This window comes from Phyllostomus hastatus, unplaced genomic scaffold (genome assembly GCF_019186645.2).
Source record: "Phyllostomus hastatus isolate PE091 unplaced genomic scaffold, TTU_PhHast_1.1 phas_scaffold_60, whole genome shotgun sequence".
NCBI classification, from domain to species: domain Eukaryota; kingdom Metazoa; phylum Chordata; class Mammalia; order Chiroptera; family Phyllostomidae; genus Phyllostomus; species Phyllostomus hastatus.
In genome coordinates, this window is record NW_025334038.1 from 1,972,838 (window position 1) to 1,994,694 (window position 21,857).

The 21,857-nt window shown below is 40.3% G+C and overlaps 1 protein-coding gene across 3 annotated transcripts in view; it reads right to left on the reverse strand.

Moving 5' to 3' along the window:
- Nucleotides 1–4,561: 4,561 nt before the first annotated feature.
- Nucleotides 4,562–21,857, reverse strand: part of EPB41L5 (erythrocyte membrane protein band 4.1 like 5) — a 175,142-nt gene continuing 157,846 nt past the window's right edge. For 2 of the 3 annotated variants that reach the window (XM_045825863.1, XM_045825861.1), the window contains 3 exons: nucleotides 16,050–16,091; nucleotides 15,560–15,690; nucleotides 4,562–9,280 (listed from right to left, as the gene is read on the reverse strand). In XM_045825863.1, the coding sequence (XP_045681819.1) occupies nucleotides 9,214–9,280; nucleotides 15,560–15,690; nucleotides 16,050–16,091 (240 nt within the window). In that variant the 3' untranslated portion in view covers nucleotides 4,562–9,213. The remainder of the gene's footprint in view (nucleotides 9,281–15,559; nucleotides 15,691–16,049; nucleotides 16,092–21,857) is intronic. The other variant, XM_045825862.1, reaches the window with a different exon arrangement.

The following is a 21,857-nucleotide window of genomic DNA, read 5'->3' on the forward strand; positions in this document are numbered from 1 at the left end:
GACTGAGAAGCAGTTATTTGGGCATGTGGTGGTCAGGGGAGGCGTATTGGGGGTTTTCACAGAATATTGTAAGTTTGGCGGAATCTGGGGTGCTTGTAAAATATCCAAATAGAGCTAAAAGGGGGTCTAGGCAGAGATCTGGGTTGAAGACAGTGATTTTAGTGTTAACTCATTTAACCTTCACCCCACCATGAGCATTAGTCTCACCCCCAGTTACAAGGACAAGGCAGGGGCTGATGGACAGGGTTCCAATAGGGTAGATTTGTATATTATTATAATTCAGTAAGAACTTGTACAAAACTGTTGGTTTGGTGCTGTGTTCTTTAATGTTCTAGGTGAGAACTCTCTGCCTTCCAGTCTTCATTAAGCATGTGTCGAACAGATAGCTGTGTGAGGGGCTGCAGCTGCCCTGATGTTCCCATCGTTGATCCAGAGCAGGGGCTTCCAACCTGAGGATTCCTAGGGGATCAACGAGCACATGGAATTGGGTGTAAAACTGCCGATGTGTCCAGATTTGCAAGAGAGTCCCTAACTTAAAACCAGATTAAGAACCAGTGGCATTACTCAACAGTATATCTGATTATAACAACAGCCAAGATATGGAAACAACCTAAGTGCCCATCACTGAATGAATGGTAAAGAAAATGTGGTATATCCCAATGGAATATTATTTAGCCATGAGAAAGAAAGAAATCCTGTTATTTGTGGCAACGTGAGTGGATCTTGAAAGCATTATGTTTTAAGTGAGCTAAGTCAAACAGAGAAAGAGAAATACTGCATGACCTCATTTCTATGTGAGGCCTGAAAAAGCTGAACACACAGAAGCAGAAAGTAGAATGGAGGTTGCCAGGTGTTGGCGGTTGAGGAAATAGGGGGAGGTTAGTAAGAAGGTAACAAACTTTCAGCTATAAGATAAATGTCTGAGGATCTAATGTAAAATGTGATTCTTTCTTTTAAATGTTAAAGTTTTTGTACAGAAAAAAGAGAACCATTGGCAAACTGTGTGAAGGTTCCCTGGGGCATGTGTGGGACTACCTACAAACACCCCTCCTTTCTGTTCACCAGCTGGCTGTTACTTGGAGTTCTTGAAGGGATGGGACAAGGGGCACTTGGGGATCCCAGGGTGAACATGGAGAGACCACTGCAAGTAGAAAATATTGGCTGCAACCCAATAAGAGGGAGGGGCTGTTTATTCCAGGACCTCTGCAGCCTTGAAGGATGGCAGAAGTATGTGGGTCTCTCCAGATCCATGCTGTGGTTTTCTTTTTGAGAGGTTTTGCTTGAGGCCATGGAGGTTTGAAATGAAGAAATTCCTCCAGTGAAGATCCTGGACCCAGGGAGGAAGGGCCTCAGGGGTGCAGCAGAAAGTGTGGCTACCCTTTGTGGTAACTCAAGTCCCATGGAAGCTGAGACCTGAGTTCCTGTGCTTATAACCTGGGCCAGTGCCTTTCCCTTGCTGGACCTGTTTTCTTTCTTTTTAATTGTACTTTATTGATTATGCTATTATAGCTGTCCCCATTTTCCCCTTTTCCCACCCTCTACTCAGCCACCCTCACTCCCTCAGGCAATCCTTACACCATTATCCATGTCCATGGGTCATGCATATATGTTCTTCGGCTACTGTACTCCCTATGCTGTACTTTATATCCACACATCACTATTCTGTAACTATTTATTTGTACTTCTTAACCCCTTCACTTTTTTTGCCCATTCCCCCATCTCCCCCTTCCATCTGGCAACCATCAAAACATACTCTGTGCCTATAATTCTGTTTCTATTCTGCTTTCTTGTTTTTTTAGGTTCAATTGTTGATATATATATATATATATATATGTATTTGTTGCCATTTTATTTTTCATATTTTTTATCTTCTTAAAGAAAACACTTTAACATTTCATATAGTTCTAGTTGGGTGGTAATAATGTATTCCTTAAGCTTTTTCTTGTTTTGGAAGCTCTTTATCTGTCCTTTGATTCTAAATTACAGCTTTTCTGGGCAGAGAACTCTTGGTTGTAGGCCCCTGCCTTTCATCACATACAATATTTGTTACCAGTCACTTCTGTCCTGCAAAATTTCTTTTGAGAAACCAGCTGTCAGTCTTATGGGGGCTCCCTTGTCAGTAACTAACTGCTTTTCTCTTGCTGCTTTTAGGATTCTCTGTCTTTAACCTTTGGCATTTTAATTATGATGTGTCTTGTGGACCTCTTTGGGTTCATCTTGTTTGGGACTCTCTGCACTTCCTGGGCTTGCATGTCTATTTCCTTCACCAAGCTAGGGAAGTTATCTTTCATTATTTTTTCAAATAGGTTTCCAAGTCCTGCTCTTTCTCTTCTTCTTCTGGAACCCCCATGATGTGGATGTGGGTATGCTTGAAGTTGTCTCAGAGGCACCTTACACTATCCTCATTTTTTTGGATTCCTTTTTCTTCTTGCTGTTCTGATTGGATGTTTCTTTCTTTCTTCAATTCCAAATTGCTGATTTGACTCTAAACTTCATTCACTCTGCTGTTGATTTCCTGTAAATTGTTTTCATTAGTATATTCTCTATTTCTTATTGTTTTTTTTTTATGGTTTCCATGCCCTTTTTTATGTTGTTGTTCTAAGTTCACTGAGCATCCTTATAACCAGTGTTGAACTCTGCATTTAGTAGTTTGCTTATCTCCATTTTGTGTAGTTCTTTTTCTGGAGTTTTGTTCTGGTTGTTCATTTGGGCCATGTTTCTTTGTCTCCTCATTTTGGCAGCCTCCCTTCCCTGTTTGATTCTATGTATTAGGTAGAGCTGCTATGTCTCCTAGCCTTTGTAGAGTGGCCTAATGTAGTTGGTATCCTGTAGGGTCCAGTAGCACTGCCTTCCCAGTCACCCAAATTGTGTACTAAAGGTGTGCCCACTGTGTGGGCTGTGTACATGCTCCTGTTGTAGTTGAGCCTTGATTATTATTGGCACATCCAAGATCAGCCATGGCTTGTATTCTGTCTGGGTTCACACAGTGTAAGCTGCAAAGTAATCTGCAGATGGCTGCTACTTGTGCTGGGCTTGGAGGTGCCTGGGTGAAGCTAAGCTGTGAACCAAGGCCAGCTGCTGCTAGTGCTGAGACTGGAGCAACTTATTGAGAGCTGCCCCTCAAACAAGAGAATTTTATGAAAATCTGAAACATGGGTCGAGACAAACCATTCACATGGGAAAGTTGATGGAGTCTCAGATATGGCACCTGCCTGCTGGCTCTGCAATTCTATGGGGAGAGGGCTCAGAACAGGAACAGTGGCTTTGTCAGCACTTTTGTCTAGGAGAAAGCTGCTCCTCCAGCTCTTGCACTGATGCCAGAAACTTCAGTTCCTCCCTGTATGTCTCTGACGCCTTTCAATCTGCTGCCCCCACACTGGAGCTCAGAGGGAGTGAGTCAGGGTAAGCCTGTGCACGGGTCCTTTAAGAGGAATTGCCAGAAGTCCAGCAGTTTGTCTTCCACAGCGTCAGTCCTCACTGGTTTTTACAGCCAGAAGTTATAGCAACTTCTCTTCCTGGCACCAGAACCCTAGGCTGAGACCCTTCACTCCTACATGTCCCACCCCATTCTTACCTGCCTCATGTGGGTGTAAGATCAGCCTGTTCTGTGTCTCTGCCCCTGCTACCAGTCACAGTGTAGTTTACTCTTTAATTCCATTCAGCTCAACTTCTGATGGTTCTGAATGATGATTGTTCTATAGTTTAGTTGTAATTTTGATGTGGTTGTGCAAGGAAGCGAGCCGTGTTTACCTACACTGCCATCTTACATCTTGACATTTGTCAAGTCTTGACAAATAACCAATTTAAGCAAAATGGTTTTGTTTGGTTATTGCCAAGAAAATCCCATTTAGGAGAGCTCCTAGCACAGGTGACTGAGCCCAGGTTCCTGCTTCTCCCTGCATACCTTTCCCTAAGAAAAGCTCCTTGGTTTCCAAGGCCCAGTGCTGTCTGCCTTCCAGGCAGAGAGAGGGGGGGATAGGGGAAAGATGAGACTTTCTCATGAGCCTGGCTGACACCCCATAGTGATATCTGACTTTGCCCAGCACAAGTCCTGAAAAAAAAACCAAGCAGCACTGTCCTCACTGGGATGGTGCCACGCACACCTGGAGAAGCCTGAGGGTGGGCAGGGAGGGGGCAGACATTGTGCCACACTCTGAATGGATCACTTCAGAAAAGCAACAGAGGTATAGCTTTGTTACACACTGATCTAGTCTCAGGGCTATTAAGTTGTAGAGCTATGTTTCTACTGTTCCAGGCTGCTCCTGGGAATGACCACTGTGACCTCCAGGATACGCTGTGTATAACCAATGAGGTCCTTAAACTCATTTGAGAGTTTATACTTGGGAGTATAAGCATCTGAGCTTATACTCCCAAGTTCACACCAAGCATACTAAAATGAACACCCCAAACTGTGGTGCTACTTCTGTTCACTCCTTCATCTATCTTCCTATTAATAGCAACTTTGACCTAACAGTTCTATTAAGAGAAATGGCCAATGTGTCAGTATTACACTTCCAAGAAACAGAGATGGCTCATAAAAATGTGTTTCACAAAAGCTTTATTGTGTACACAGCTACAGTTATAACTCTAGCATACAAACTCACAGTTCAGTGCAGTGCTTCTAATACATAAATCTGTGGACACCATGAGTGAATAGTACACTTGATGTAAAAATAAATTACACTTTAAAAGCTACTGCAAAGCTTTACACATATAAAAAGTAAACCCAAAATGGTTAGTGAGGTCCTAATCACTGTTTCTCCTATTCAGATATGAAGATAAAAAGAGCCAAGGATCTGTGCTAAGATGCCTCTCGGGTAAAAGAAATCCTGGGAAGTGACTGATTAATTGTCTCAAGCAATGTGATAAAGGGACCAATGATCCTCTGTCTTAGAACTAGAAACAGTCACAGCTCTACCAAAATGTTAGCACAGTGGAGTCCAGCTCAGGGTATGTTTGTATAATCCTAACAAATTTCCTTATCCTGGCTAAGAGTATGAAAAGCTTCTAACTTTCTTCTGGTCATTCAAGAACCAGAGTGTTTTAAGTTTTGAGAGGAGGAAAAGGACAAATTATATAGAAATATTATTTAGTGTATAGAAGATTCCAGCTTTCTAAGCAATTAAAAGGCTAAGGGCAAGATGAATGAGAAACTAGTGACTCCTCACAAAGACCCTCAGAGCTGGAGGCCCATGACTACATCTTGTCCACATGTGAGGGAAGACCCAGCATCTAGAAATGTCAGGTGCCCCAAGAGGCAGATGATGCTAAAGAATGTATTTGAATAACTCCCTGACTCCCAGGGAGCCACTCTACCAACCTACAAAGCTTGAGATCAGGAATCAGCACCTATTTTTGTAAATGAAATGTCTCTGGAAGTCAGTCATGCTCAGGCATTTTCTGTTGCTTCAGCTACTTCTGCACCAGAGCAGAGTGAACTGTAAAATGTTAACTACCCCTGCTTTCTGAAGAATGTTCCCTGATCCTTGCTCTAAATGGGAAGACAAGAACTTTGTTACTCAAGGTCCTTACCTATAGAAAAATATCAAAGATTTGTAAGTGATTGCCGAATACTTCTGCTCCAACAAAATTCCTGGGGTGACACTTGCACTTTCATCCTGGGGTTCATCTAAGAGAGAAGCCAGAGGGGCTGTTTTAGTCAGAACCGAGAAGCACACAAAGATAAGCAGTCATGATGCAGCCACCACCCAGGGCTTTCATCCTGAATTGTCCATAGAACATCTGGGATGGTGCAAAAGACGACAAAAAATTAGCAGACTGCAAGGAATATTGTATTTCTAAAAAGAATTTTTCTTAAAACAACAAACATTTCAGGAAAACTGCCAGCCTAAATTTATCAAGATCACAGGAACCTAATCATTTCTTGTTTAGTAGTTTCCAGGAAGGCAGGAATGAAAGAGCGGCCAGCCCTCCTTTGTGCACAAAGGCGATACTCCCAACAATTAATAAGAAACAGGATCCTCTCTTTTTTGAGTTCTGAAGAAGAGTCTAGGGCAGAAAGCCGAAACCTACCAATTACACCACCAGGCCAACTCTTGCCCCCCCCCCCTGCCAGGGCTGGAGAGTGGGCTGCTTTGCGGTTCATGTCCTTCCTGCTCTGCCGGGCTGGCTGTGGCAGGGCACACGGTAAGTGTTCCCAGGGCAGTGCACTCAGCAAACCATTAGAAAGCAGTGACAGCAACACCTCACAGATCAACAAAACAATGGCAAGAGAACAAAAGTACCACCACTTTCTAAGCACCTGCCTAAAATCCACTCCTAGTCACAGGTTATTTATTCTTAATGAGTTACCAGAGTCACACTGTTATTCTTAATCAGTTACCAGTACTAGAAAATTGGGAAGAAAGTAACCATAGAGTAGTTGAGTCTGTGGCTAAAGCAGCTTTGTGTGATTTGGGTCTGCTGCCTCAGCTAAAAATCACCTCCAAGCTGCCTTCCACTGGAGGAATGAGAACAGCTTTCTAGCTGGAGTGTTCAAGCAAGCTATTGTTCTTGCTCTTGTCAAAGATGTTCTCATTACTCCTGACTGAATTAAACGTTGCCATTATTTCTTTTTACCTACGTATATTGTGCTATTGAATGAGAACCTCATCTAGATACAGAAAAACTTCCTGCCCAACTCACAGTCATTTTGAACAGTAAATAGGGCTATTTCCTTCATCTGAGGATCAGACCTTTATTTAGTTCATCAGGTGATATAGATGTTCAGTGGGTTGTAACCTTTTGGAATGAGGTACTATGCCCGGAAGGTCACCAGCCTGTAGGGCCACCACAGCTGTCCTTCCCACTTCAGTGTAACCAGCCTGCCTTCTTAGCCGGCATTATCTCAACACTTCCTCTGCTAGCATCCTGTACTGATGCCCTTGTGCTTCCCTCTCCTCAGAGACAGACTTCTCCCCTCCCCTACCTGACACATTCACAGATATCCCCAGCCTTCCCCTCCCTCCCTCCATTCTCCAGTAAGCAGAACAAGATGAGATTCACAGCAGGTCTGGGATGACAGGAACAGCAGATATGACAGGAAAGGTAGAGCTGATCTGTCAGAGCTAATTCCTCATTCACATGTTCACTTCTGTGTTTACCACTTCATATCAGGGCATGAGATAAAATTTCCTTTTAGCTTGAGATTCACATGAATTCTAAGAAAGTCCCTATATATTTGGCCTGACAAGAATACAGGTACCTAAAGACACAAAGGTCATAGAATACTTCCAACAATTTAATTCCTAAATTTTAAAAAGTCTAAAATGAGGATGGTCTTACTTTATACATTGGATAGAAAATTTAGGCCTTCCAAGTTAGTAATGCCTTAGGTCGTTCTGTAGTTAAAAGTACAATTTAAACCTTTCAGTACATCCAGGGTTGCCAGCACACTGAAAATTTGATGTACAGTCCAGTATGTCCTGGGTCAAGCCCCTCATTCTAAGTGTCACTTACAGCTGCGAGAAAATTTGTTTACAATGAGGAATTGACAAGAGCTCTACCAATGAAATTCACAAGCTTGGCATAATGGCTAAGGGGAGGCAGCCAGCAAGGAGTGCCAACTTTCTTCTCTTCAGCAAAAATGCTTTGTGAAAAAGTGGTTTCCAGTCTCTACAGCTCCCTGGGAAACAGCACAGATTAAAATTCCTGAGCTTTCCAGTCAGATGCTGCCATGTGCTTGCCTGAGCACATGAATAGCTCAGGAAAGTCCAAACCATGAGTTTTAAATATCATAAACTGAAAGTTCTTTTAGGCCGAGCAGCACAAATTAGCACTTAATTACACATATATCACAGGGCAGAAAACTAAAAAACAAATTCCAGGAGGTATAGTTTAACATCAGTCCTTGACAACCAGGATTAACAATGACTTTACCAACATGGTTTCCACATCATCCCATTCCCAACAGCAACTGAGATTTGCATTATGTATTCTAAGATTTAAAGCTAAACAGTGTTTTTTTGGGTGTTGCAATTTTATGTGGTTATTTTTACACTTTTCTCTATTTTCTATAATGGGCATGCACCACTTTCACATCCAGAATTGTTTTGTGCAGACCAAAAGTGATGAGGAAATTCTAGAGGACTTTTTAAAAACTAACATAAAGTTCCTAATGTGGGATGTGAGTTCAGTATGTAGTGTATACTTTAGACATGGTATGTGTTCAAGAAACAAAATCCCCCCACACCCTGATTCCCTATTTCTGTCCTGGTATGTTTTGTTTCGCTTTCTTCAGTTTGTAATTTCTAAATTTATGCAGTTTATATTAAAAGGAAATGGGGCTTATGTCCCAAGAAGCACCTGGATGGAGCAGTGACAGCCCAGGGAGAGCTGTGCTGCTCCTCCATTACCTGTCTGTGAAGGCTGCACTCCCCACCTGGCTCAGGAAGAGGTATGGGGGCCTGAAGGTTGATGTCTCAGGGTTTCCTTAGCCTACTCTACCCCTCTGGGCTGAACAGTTAGAGAAAATGTGTGTTGTGCACAACAGTGCTTTCTGCAGGAAGGCAGAGCTAAAACTGACAGGCAATTGATTGCTCTGTAGCTCTTCTCAAGGTATATCTTACCTTGATGTAAACTGGGAGTACTAAAAAAGCCAATCCAGTAAGAATTCAAAAGTATGGGCAACATTTGAATACCCTCTAGTATTCTAAATTTCTTTTTAATATTGTGATAATTGTAAAAAAAAAAGAAAACCTAACACTTCATCTACCCATATAATGTCCTCATTAACTTCCTAAATTCTTTATTTCCAGTTAATGCACAGAAAAGTGCAATTTTTCCATCAGGTTAAGGACTCTCACCCAGAAAGAACTGACCACCAGAGACTGCCGTGTTACAGAGGCATTATGAACAATTACAACCACTAGATGGAGCCAAGAGTTTGAGGGAAAACCTCAGGGAAAGTAATTCCCTTGTTTCAGGAATTGAAAACGTCCATAAAATTAAAGAAAGCAAAAGAGCAGATATTCTCATTTGGGAAAATATGCAGTGTAATTAAACCGTTTCAGTTGGACAAAATGTAGCTGTTTCTTTTATGGAACTGAAGTCAAATCTAGGCAAACTTTTTTTTTACAAGACAAGTAAAGGGCAACCTCCTGAATCCAATACGTTAAGCAGAAATTGATTTCTGGAGAAACTGCTGGAGGGAGCTAAACATTCCAGTTACTTCCAGCTAAACAGTCCTCCTCCAGGAAAGGAGGAGGCAATCCCTTAGAGCTCAGTTGTCAGTAAACACTTCTGCTTCAGGATGGGTTCTTCGGCCAAAGTTGGAGCAGAGCTGAAAGAAGAGAATGAGTTATTCAATTAAACCATTTGAGATAGAAATAACATGCACTTCTTCCCAAGTGCCACATACAACATGATGAGAGTAAATTAGAAACCTAAATGACTATGTTGTAATACCTAATTTAGGAGTGAGGTATTCCACAGAAGGGATTTTTTCTACATAACTGATGCATATTTCATCTTGAAATAAAATTTAAAGATATGAATTTCCCTTACTTGCTTGAATAAAATATACCAAACAGACACTCAATCAGTTCTTAATGAGTCAGAATTCTTACAAATATCAAGAACAGCACTGTGCTGAGCATGGCAGCAACCTGCTCACGAAATACCAAGTGTGCTGTTCTGTGCTTCTTTACGTCTCAGATGGCTGTGTCTCTGTCCCTATACCAGTTAATATCTTTTGTTAGAACTATGAGATAACAAAAGTATATGGGCTTTGCATGAGGGCCCAAGAGTCTCCGCTGTAAGTGAAGAGCATGAATTTAGGTGCAAGGATGTAACAAAAAAAAACTTAATATCAAATCATACGGTACAAAGGACAGACATATAGTTGACCCTTGAACAATGCAGGGGTTAGAGGTGCCAATCCCCATGCAGTTGAAAATCTATATAACTTGTGACTCACCCAAAAACTTTACTATAGCCTCTCAGTATCCATGGGGGATTGGTTCCAGGACCCCCGTGGACACCAAAAATCCACAGATGCTCAAGTCCTTTATATGAAATACTATAGAACAATTCATAGACTTGGCACTATGCATCTGTGGGTTTTCTACAGAAGGAAAATGCTGTTTACCATCTGCAGTTGGTTGAATCTGTGCATGTGAAACTCAGGAATATGGTTGGTTGACAATGTATTTATTTTAAAAATCTGCACATAAGTAGACTGGTGCAATTCAAACACATGTTGTTCAAGGGTCAATTGTCGTTTAAAATAGCAAAAGGAAGTGGCAGTCACTTATATCACTCTCTCCGTTCCTACTACTTAGAGGCAAACACTTTCAACTGATTTTTTTTTCTGGCATTCTTCTTTTACTTTTCTGTATCTCTCAGGTTCTCTAAGTATAGTCCCTGGAATTTGTTATAAATGCAGATTCTCAGACACCACCCCAGATATCCTGAGTCAAAGAGTCTGAGGGTGGGCCTAGGAACCTGTGTTTTAATAAGCCCCACATGTAATCCTTATGCACAACTAGCAAAGGTCCTAACTGTGCTAAGAGACATGTTTTTACAATGACTTCCTACTAGAGATTATGAAAGCTTAACATTCTTATACCCCACTCATCAGCCCCACAATCTTTTATGCTTATCTTTTCAGTAGTTTATGAAAATTTTTGATCATGTTAATATTCAAGGTGGCAGCCGCCTATTCCTGGGGCCCATGTCATCTTCTTTCTTGGATAATCACCTTGTCCTGATCGAATACGTGCTCTAATAAATAGCTTCTAGAGGAAGACCGCATGAGAAGTATATATTTTATAGAGAAACTCTATTTATTCTCATCTCATGTTTCATTGGTAGTTTAGATATAAAACTCTAGGTGAAAAATGATTTTCTTAGAGAATTCTGAAGGCATTGCTCCATTGTCTTTTAGCCTTCAGTTAAGTCTGCTGTCTTTCTGATTTCCTAGTCTTTGTATGGTACTCTTCCCCAACTTCGGAAAACTTATATTCTGTCTTAACTTTGACATTCTGAAATTTTATGATGTTCCTTGGTCTAAATGTTTTTATTCTCGGTGCTGGGTACTCAGTAGGCCTGTTTAAAAACTCAAGTACTTTTGTACAGGAAATCTTGATTCCTTTCTTTGACAATTTTCTCATTTTCATTTATTCTGTTCTTCCTTCTGTATCTTTGATGACTCATACATTGGATTTCCTAGACCAATCTTCCAATTTTCTTTTCTCTCACAGTTTTCATTTTTTTCTACTTTTTGGTTGATTTTTTCAATCTTATCTTCCATGTACTTTTGGATTTTCTTTTTAACATGATTTATAATTTCTAAGAATACTCTGGTTTCTGTTCCTTTTCTTTCAGATTTCCCACTACTGTTGCATGGATGCAGTATCTTTTCCATCACAATACTATCATTTTGTGAACTTTTATTTCCTCATTTCTTTTTCATTCAGTTTACCTGTTTTGGTCTTTCCTCAAACATCTGATAATCTTTGGCTCCTGTCACATTTAAGAGGGATACACTGGGATGCTGTTTGGAAACTATTGATATTGGCAAAACTGATAAACCAAGAGCTCCAGGTAGAGCTATTAGACAGATTTCACGGCAATTCCATCAGAAAATCCACAAACAGCCTGTGTGCCTTTTCTCTTTGGTTGGTCAGTTTCTATAGAAAATACTCCTCTTAAATTCTCATCTGAGAAATTTATACTTAGCTAAAGACACTCTGGAATCTGAAGAAAGAAGGAAGGTTGAATGTCTCACCTTTCAGTGTGTGAACTTTGAGTTAATATTCTTGTTTTCAGTTCAGGGCCTTATTCTAAAAAAGCAACACCCAAATTCAGAGCCTCTCTGGCCCAGTACCTCCAGAGGGAATTCTCCAGAATCATACTAACATGAGTAGGTGGGAGAGGGGGAGTGTTTATTTTTTTTTCACATTTTTAAAATTGTTGTTCAAGTCAGCTGTCTCCATTTCCCCCTCACCACTCCCCTGATCCCAAGCATCTCCACTTCCCTCCCTTGATCCTATCCCCCTTTGGCTTTGTCCATGTGTCCTTTATACATGTTCCTGACAACCCTTCCTCATTTTTTCCCCATGATGCCCTCCTTCCTCCCCTTTGGTTAGTTTGTTCTTAATTTCAATGTCTCTGGTTATATTTTGCTTGCTTGTTTGTTTTGTTGATTAGGTTCCACTTATAGGTGAGATCATATGGTATTTGTCTTTCTTTTTTTAAATTTTCTTTTTTTTTAAAATCATTGTTCAAGTACAGTTTTCTCCCTTTTACTCCCATTCCAGCCCATGCACCCATCCCTCCCCATTTCCCTCCCATTACCACCTTCCCCCTAGTTTTTGTCCATGTGTCCTTTAAATTTGTTCCTGTAAACCTTCCCATTCTCCCCTGAAATTCCCTCTTCTCTCCCCTCTGGTCACTGTCAGCCTGTCCTGTATTTCAGTGTCTTTGGTTATATTTTGCTTTTTGGTTTGTTGATTAGGTTCCTGCTAAAGGTGAGATCATATGGTATTTGTCCTTCACCACCTGGTTCATTTCACTTAGCACAATGCTCTCCAGATCCATCCATGCTGTGATGAAGGGTAGGAGCTCCTTCTTCTTTTCTGCTGCATAGTATTCCATCATGTAAATGTACCATATTTTTTTTATCCATTCATTTTATGATGGGCACTTAGGTTGCGCCTAGCATTTGGCTATTGTAAATTGTGATGCTGTGAGCATTGGGGTGCATAGGTTCTTTTGAATTGGTGTTTCAGGGTTCTTAGGGTATAGTCCCAGCAGTGGAATTGCTGGGTAAAAGGCAGTTCTATTTTTAGTTTTCTGAGGAAATTCCATACTGTTTTCCACAGTGGCTGCACCAGTCTGCATTCCCACCAACAGTGCACTAGGGTTCCCTTTTCTCCACAACCTCTCCAATACTTGTTTGTTGGTTTGTTTTTATTTGATAAATTTTATTTTCAGATTTTTTAAACTGTAAAATTTACATGCAAGTATAATATGTTATATAATATATCTCCCATATAACCAAGTTGAAGGAATAGACATTGTTAGTGCCAGAAACACTCTACCAAGCACCCACTTCCCTACTGTATACATCTCTTGATTTGGCCCTTCCCCTGACAACTGTCCTATCCAAAACACAATTACAGCTTTTGTGATGATCATTGAGTCCAATTTTTCTTTGTGGCAAATGCTACGTTGAAATGAGTGTGCAGCAGATTTCAGTCAAGGCTATCTCAGAGCCTCACCTTGGGAATCTCCTACCTCACCCTTAGCTGTCCCTCTTCAACTTATTGACAGATAACATAATAGTAAAGAATGAAAGGAAAATACAAATCAATTAAAAAAGAAATATAAATTCTAAAAGATAGAACTGTAACATTTTTATCTAACAGAGACTTCATTAGCCCTGGCTGGTATGGTTCAGTGGATTGAGTGCTGGCCTGCAAACCAAAGGGTCGCTGGTTCCACTCCCAGGCAGGGCACATGGGGGCACACAAGAGGCAACCACACATTGATGTTTCTTTCCCTCTATGTCTCCCTCCCTTCCCCTCTCTAAAAGTAAATAAATAATATCTTTAAAAAAAAGACTTCATTAAAAAACCATAATAAGGTCTACTTGATAATTTTGTAGAAAATTGTTACTGACAAGAAAAAAGAAAACTATTCTAGTAATAGAGAAAAAGAGTTATCCAGTTTCAATTAGGTTGAATTAAAAAAGAGTTGACATTATTTCATTAAATATATTTCATTTTATTTTTCCTACTAACAAATATCTACAAACTGCAGTTGAGAAAATTTCCTGAGGTCCGGCCAAGATGGAGGTATAGGTAGAAGCCCTTCAATTCCTCACACAACCAAAAGCAGGATAACAACCAATCTAAAATCAATAAACAACCAGAAGTGCCAGAAAATCAAATTGCATGGAACTCCAACAATCAAGGAATTAGAGAAACAGTCAACCAGACCAACCAGACTGGTAAGATAGGCGGACGGAGAGAACTGGCAGCAAGGTGACAGACCTCAGGGCCAGGGCTAGCTGAACGGGAAACTGAGACTGAGAGCTGACTGTGGACTATGGCAGGGGTTGCCACAGTGAGAGAAATTCCCAGTCTCACACAAGGGTTCACTGGAAAGTGGGGCTAGAGTAGAGAAAGTGAAGTGTCATTGTTTCCTCTCTGGTGCCTCCCCCACAGACAGCGCCACAGCACAGCGCAGTAAGGAGGATCACCCTGCCTTGGTGAATACCTAAGGCCCTGCCCCCTTACAATTTAACAGGTGTGCTGAGACAAAGAAATAGGGCCCAAATGAAAAAACAGCAAAACTCCAGAAAGAGAGCTAAATGATGAGGAGATAGCCAACCTATCTGATGGAGAGTTCAAAGCCCTGGTAATCAGTATGCTCAGATAACTGATATGCTCACAGAACTGTTTGAACTTGGTGGCAAAATGAAAGAACAAATGAAGGATACTCAAAGTGAATAGAGCAAAATATTCAGGGAACCAAAAGTGACAGGAAGGAAACCAGGACTCATATCAATGATTTGGAACAAAAGGAAGAAATAAACATCCAACTGGAACACAATGAAGAAACAAGAATTCAAAAAAATGAAGAGAAGCTTAGGAACCTCTAGGACAAGTTTGAATATTCCAATATCTGAATTATAGGGGTGCCAGAAGGAGAAAAACAATAACAAGAAATTGAAAACTTATTTGAACAAATAATGAAGAAAAAATTCCCCAGTCTGGCAAAGGAAACAGACTTCCAGGAAGCCCAGGAAGCCCAGAGAGTCTCAAAGAAGTTGGACCCAAAGAGGAACACACCAAGGAACATCATCATTAAGTTACTCAAGATTAAAGATAAAGAGAGAATCTTAAAAGCAGTGAGAATAAAGGAGACAGTTACTTACAAGGGACTGTCCATAAGACTATCAGCCTACTTCTCAAAAGAAACCTTGCAGGCAAGAAGGGGCTGGAAAGAAGTACACCAAGTGACGAAAGGCAAGGAACTACATCCAAGATTTACTCTATCCAGCAAAGCTATCATTTAGAATGGAAGGGCAGATAAAATGCTTCCCAGATAAGATCAAGTTAAAGGAGTTCATCATCACCAAGCCATTATTACATGAAATGTTAAAGGAACTTATCTAAGAAATTGAAGAAGATCAAAAACTTGAATGGTAAAATGACAACAAATCACAATTATCAACAACTGAACTTAAAAAAAAAGAAAAACAATGAAAACAAAAACTAAGCAAACAACTAAAACAGGAACAGAATCAGAGAAACGGACATCACATGGAGGGTTTTCAGTGGGGAGGGGGAGGGAAGGAATGGAGGGAAAAGGTACAGGGAATAAGAAGCATAATTGTTAGGTATGATATAGATGGGGAGAGATCAAAAATGGTATAGGAAAGAGAGAGTTCAAAGAACTTATATGTACAACCCATGGACATGAACTAAGGGGAGGAGGGATGCTGGGGGGTTAAGGGATACAGGGCAGATGAGGAAAGAAGAGGGAAAATTGGGAAAACTGTAAAGCATAATCAATAAAATACACTTAAGGAAAAAGAAAATTTCCTCACCTGGTAACAGCATCCACCAAGAATGGTGCTGGGGGAGAGATCAGTGAGATTCCATCTCTATTACCATGTCCCTCACTCTCCATCAAGGATGGTCCATTTCCTGTGAGTCCATTAGAAAGGACACCACACTGCTGAGGAGACATACAACATGTGTGAGTAGAGGTGACAATACTTATCCAAGGGTCAGCACTTCAGTGTGACATCTGTCATTTCCCCTAATGAGCATGGTAATAAGGAAGATAATATTGATGATCATGATTGTTGTGGTTTGTCTTTAACCATTCTTCCCTTCAGATTTTTGTTTCTACTTTTGTCATCATCTGTAAGCATTTACGAACAGAAAAGTTAAATCACTAGTTTGGAGCCATTAAATCAGTTAAGAGAACTTTGGTAACAACCCCTTGTTTTTAAAGAAATACAAGAGCCTGGTAATCCTTTAGGCCTTACTCTGAAAGGGTAACCAATAGAAAAATTATAAATATCAACTTACTGGCACAATCCACAGGGGTGTGAACTTGGATGTTGAAGGTACCTAAAATAAATTTTATATATGTATTTATTTTTAGGGAACACAGTTATTTTCATAATTATACTTATCATGCTTTCTTCTACTATGAAATGCATTGCAGGAGGTAGTTCTTAATGGTCCCTTTGAGCTGACAGGAACTTAATCCATGAACCTTTCCTACAACACAGATACCATACCTCACTACTTAAAAGACTGTCATAATTTTGAGGCTCTCTTTAAAAATTTACTACTACAAGAACACTACTACTTTCAGTTCATTTATTTTTTAATCTATGTGTAATTATTTTATTGTTGTTCAATTACAGTATCTGCATTTACCCCCCCACCTCAGCCAAACCCACCTCCCTCCCTTGCTTTCACCCCACCCCTTGGATCTGTCTATGTGTCCTTTAAACATGTTCCTGACAACCCTTTCCCCCCGTTATCCCCTACCACCTCCCCTATAGTTACTGAGATTGTTCTTAATTTCAATGTCTCTGGTTACATTTTGCTTGCTTCTTTCTTTTGTTGATTAGGTTCAGTTAAAGGTGAAATCATATGGTATTTGTCCCACACCACTTGGCTTATTTCACTTAGCATAATGCTCTCCAGTTCCATCCATGCTGTTGCAAAGGGTAGGAGCTCCTTCTTTCTCTTTGCTGCATAGAATTCCATTGTGTAAATGTGCCATAGTTTTCTGCTCCACTCATTTACTGATGGGCACTTAGGTTGCTTCTAGTACTTGACTATTGTAAATTGTGCTGCTATGAACATTGGGGTGCATAGGTTCTTTTGGATTGGTGTTTCAGGGTGCATAGGATATGATCCTAGCAGTGGAACTGCTGGGTCAAAAGCCAGTTGCATTTTTAGTCTTTTGAGGCAATTCCATACTGTTTTCCATAGTGGCTGCACCAGTCTGCATTCCTACCAACAGTGCTCTAGGGTTCCCTTTTCTCCACATCCTCTCTGACACTTGTTGATTTGTTTATGATGGCCATTCTGACTGGTGTGAAGTGGTATCTCATTGTGGTTTTAATTTGCATCTCTCTGATGGCTAATAATGCTGAGCATCTTTTCATATGTCTCTGGGCCCTCTGTATGTCCTCTTTGGAGAAGTGTATGATCAAGTATTTTGCCCATTTTAAAATTTTTTTTTTGTTTTCCTGAAGTGGAGTTGTGTGAGTTCTTTACATATTTTGGAGATCAAACCCTTGTCCGAGGTATCATTGGCAAATATGTTTTCCCATATAGTTGGTTCTTTTTTCATTTTAATGTTTTCTTTAGTAATGCAGAAGCCTTTTAATTTGATGAGGTCCCATTTGTATATTCTTTCCTTTGCGTCCCTTGCTTTAGGGGACATATCAGCGAAGATGTTGCTGCATAAAATGTCTGAGATTTTCCTGCCTATGTTTTCCTCTAGGACTTTTATGGTGTCACAACTTATATTTAAAAGTCTTTTATCTACTTTGAACTTATTTTTGTGTATGGTGTAAGTTGTAGATTAAGTTCCATTGTTTTGCATGTAGCCATCCAGAGTCTCCCAACACCATTTGTTGAAGAGGCTATTTTTACTCCATTTTATGCTTCTTCCCACTTTGTTGAATATTAATTGGCCATAGAGACTTGGGTTTATTTCTGGGCTCTCTGTTCTGTTCCATTGGTCTATGTGTTTGTTCTTATGCCAGTACCAGGCTGTTTTGATTACTGTGGCCTTGTAATCAGTTTGATATCAGGAACTGTGATCCCTCCTACTTTGTTCTTCTTTCTCAAAATTGCTGCAGTTATTTGAGGTCATTTATAGTCCCATATAAATTTTTGAAGTGTTTGTTCTATATCTGTCATTGATACTTTAATAGGGATTGCATTGAATGTATAAATTTCTTTGGGTAGTATGGACATTTTGATGATGCTACTTCTTCCAATCCATGAGCATAGTACATGCTTCCATTTATTTGTGTCTTCCTTAATTTCTTTCTTCAGTGTTGTGTAGTTTTCTGAGTACAGCTCTTTTACTTCTTTGGTTAGGTTTATTCCTAGGTACTTTATTTTTCTTTTTGCTATATCAAATAGCATTTTCCCCCTGATTTCTGTTTCTGATATTTCATAGTTGGTGTTCAAAAATGCCTTTGATTTCTGAATATTGACTTTGTATCCCGCTGCTTTGCCAAATTCACTTATTAGGTCAAGTGGTTTTTTGTGGAGTCTATAGAATTTCCTATGTACACTATCATGTCATCTACAAACAATGACATTTTGCTTCCTCTTTTCCAATTTGGATGCCTTTTATTTCTTTTTCTTGTCTGATTGCTGTGGCAAAGATATCCAATACTATGTTGAATGGGAGTGGTGAAATCAGGCATCCTTGTCTTGTTCCTGATCTTAGTGAGAAAACTCTTAAGTTTTTGTCCATTGAGTATGATGTTGGCTGTAGATCTCCTGTATATGGCCTTTATTATGTTAAGGAATCCTCCCTCTATTCCCACTTTGCTAAGTGTTTTTATTATAAATGGGTGCTGTACCTTATATCAAATGCCTTTTCTGCATCTATTGATATGATCATGTGATTTTTGTCTTTCATTTTATGTAATATATTACGTTTATTGATTTGCAAATATTGTACCATCCTTGCATCCCTGGGATGTTTCTCACTTGATCATGGTGTATGATCTTTGTAATGTACTCCTATATATGATTTGCCAATATTTTGTTGAGGAATTTAGTGTCTATGTTTATCAGCGATATTGGCCTGAAGTCTTCTTTCTTTGTTGTGTCTTTGTTGTGATCTGTTCTACTCCTTGGGTGTATGGTGTGAACTTCTATGGCAGAAGACCTGTGAGATTCAGTAGTGCAGTCTCCTTGATCTCCTGAGCTTGCTGGTCTTCGGCTGTTGTTTATGTGGTCTCTCTGTATGTCTTTGGATTTTGTTTGTTGTTGGTGGGTCCTTCCCTCCAGCTGGTTAACTGAAGCTCACTCCATCCACCACGTTGTGTATTCTATTATACAGGTGTGGACAGGTTGTGTTGAAACATATTCTTCTGTCTGTACGAGGTTTTGAGACTTCTCTCTTGCTACTGTTCAGTTGTTTATTCTGGGTAATTTCTTCACCATTCAGTTGTATTTCCAAATTGGTCCTGGATGGAGGTTAGTGTGGCTTCCACTCACTCTTTCACCATCTTATGTTGTTATCTGTTGGTGGTTCATTTGTTGGTGGGTTTCCTCTTCCAGCAGGTATACTGGTGTTCACACCTCCCATGTACTTTCTGTTCCCATTCTGCTCCCAGCTTGGTAGCAATTGGAGGACAGTGGCATGTGCTTCTCTGTGTGGAACTCTGGGTCTCCAGTTCCAGAGAGAGAGAGCAGACCTTGTTCTCTAAGAACTGAATCTGTCGGTTTTGACTAGACTGGGGGCTGCCTCTACTTTCAGTTCATTTCATAGGACTTTTCCCCACTGAAGCATCAATTTAACATTTTATTTTCTGAAATTGTAGTTAATTACAAATCATAGCCTTCTTAGTAGAATTCTGAAGAACGGGCTGTTAAAATCAAAATTAGTAACACAAAACATACACACACAAAAAAACATTTGTTTACATACAGGTCATTCTCAAATTACTATGTATGTGTACAGGTAACAGCAATAAGAACACCCACGTTGGTTCTGCTTCATAGGGTCCTTTTTAGATTCACTTTAACATTTAATTTTCTAGATCTTACTTTTATTTGTAGAATTATAAGCTAATAAACTCCTCCACTTCATGGAAACTTAGACTAGCCTTTGCACTGATAGTCTTAGACAGTCTTCTGATAAAAAAAATCAATATAAATCTAGATCTTAATGAGTTGGGTAATCATCAGAGGAATAAAATTACAAAGTATGATTTTCCCAAGAATATTAGAAAATGGACTTTTACCACAGGACATAAAAGAGAGAGAAAAGAAGATAAATAAACAAAAAATGGTTTGGCAGAAACAGGTCCTATAATTACCATACTTAAAGTAAACATAAGTGGGTTAAACTCAATCAGAGAACAGAGACTCAAAAATATTTTGAAAACAAGATCCAGCAAAATATTGTTCACAAAAGGCCCATTTAAAACCAACAGATCCAGAAAGATTAAAAATAAAAGGACAGAAAACTATATATTAGGCAATACAAACTTAAAAGAAAGCTAGGAAATCCAGACGTCTAGCCAAGATGGAGGTGTAGGTAGACACACTGTGCCTCCTCGCACAACCAAAATAAGGACAACAAAAACTGAGAAACAAAAAAACAACCAGTACTGACAGAAAATTGAACTGCATGGAAATCCAACAACCAAGGAGTTAAAGTAGAAACATTCATCCATACCAGTAGGAGGGGTGGAGTCAGGTGGCCGGACGGAGAGTGGTCACGGCAAAAAAAGTGGTGGCTGGCAAAACCCAGGTGCAAGGTAGCAGCTGGCAGCCCCAGTTGCTCGGGGTGGCAGTGGGCGGACCCAGTGAGGCAGCAGATTGGGGAACAGGGAGCAGAGTACACGGTGGCTGGTGGATCAGGTGGTCCCACATTCCTGTTCAGATAAACCAGGCAAAAATGGGGAGCGAGACAGACCGCACAACCCAGGGTTCCAGCACGGGGAAATAAAGCCTCAAAACACCAATTGAAAACATCTGTGGGGGTTGAGGTGCTGGGAGAAACTCCCAGCCTTACAGGAGAGCTCGTTGGAGAGACCCACAGGGTCCTAGAACATGCACAAACCCACCCACATGGGAATCAGTACCAGAAGGGCCCAGTTTACTTGGGGGACACGGAAGAAGTGACTGAAATCTGGCAGACAGCAGAGCAAGCACCATTGTTCCCTCTCAGACCCTGCCCCACATACAGTGTCACAACCCAGGGACTGGGTTACCCTGCCCTGGTGAACACCTAAGGCCCTGCCCCTCACTATGTAACAGGTGCATCAAGACAAAAAAAATGACCCAAACAAAAGAACAGATCGAAGCTCCAGAACAAATACAACTAAGCTACAAAGAGTTAGCCAACCTATCAGAGGAATAGTTCAAAGCACTGGTGATCAGGATGCTCACACAATTGGCTGAATTTGGTCTCAAATTCGATGAAAAAATGAAGGTTACATTAAGTGAAATAAAGGAAAATATACAAGGAACCAACGGTGATGGGAAGGAAACTCGGACTCAAACCAATGGAGTGGACCAGAAGGAAGAAAGGAACAACCGAACAGAAAAGAATGAAGAAACAAGAATTCAAAAAAATGAGGAGAGGCTTAGGAACCTCCAAGACATCTTTAAACATTCCAACATTCAAATTATAGGGGTACCAGAAGGAGAAGAGGAAGAGCAACAATGGAAAAGTTATTTGAACAAATAATAAAGAAGAACTTCCCCATTCTGGCAAAGGAAATAGTCTTCCAGGAAGTCCAGGAAGCTCAGAGAGTCTCAAAACACTTGGACCCAAGGAGGAAAACACCAAGGCACATCATCATTTCATTAACGAAGGTTAAATGAAGGAGACAATCCTAGAAGCAGCATAGATAAGGAGACAGTCACCCACAAAGGAGTTCCCATCAGACTTTCAGCTGATTTCTCAAAAAAAGATGTTACAAACAAGAAGGGGCTGGAAAGAAGTATTCCAAGTCATGAAAGGCAAGGACCTACATCCAAGATTACTCTATCCAGCAAAGCTTTCATTTAGAATGGAAGGGCAGATCAAGTGCTTCCCAGATAAGATCAAGTTAAAGGAGTTCATCATCACCAAGCCCTTATTTTATGAAATGTTAAAGGGACTTATCTAAG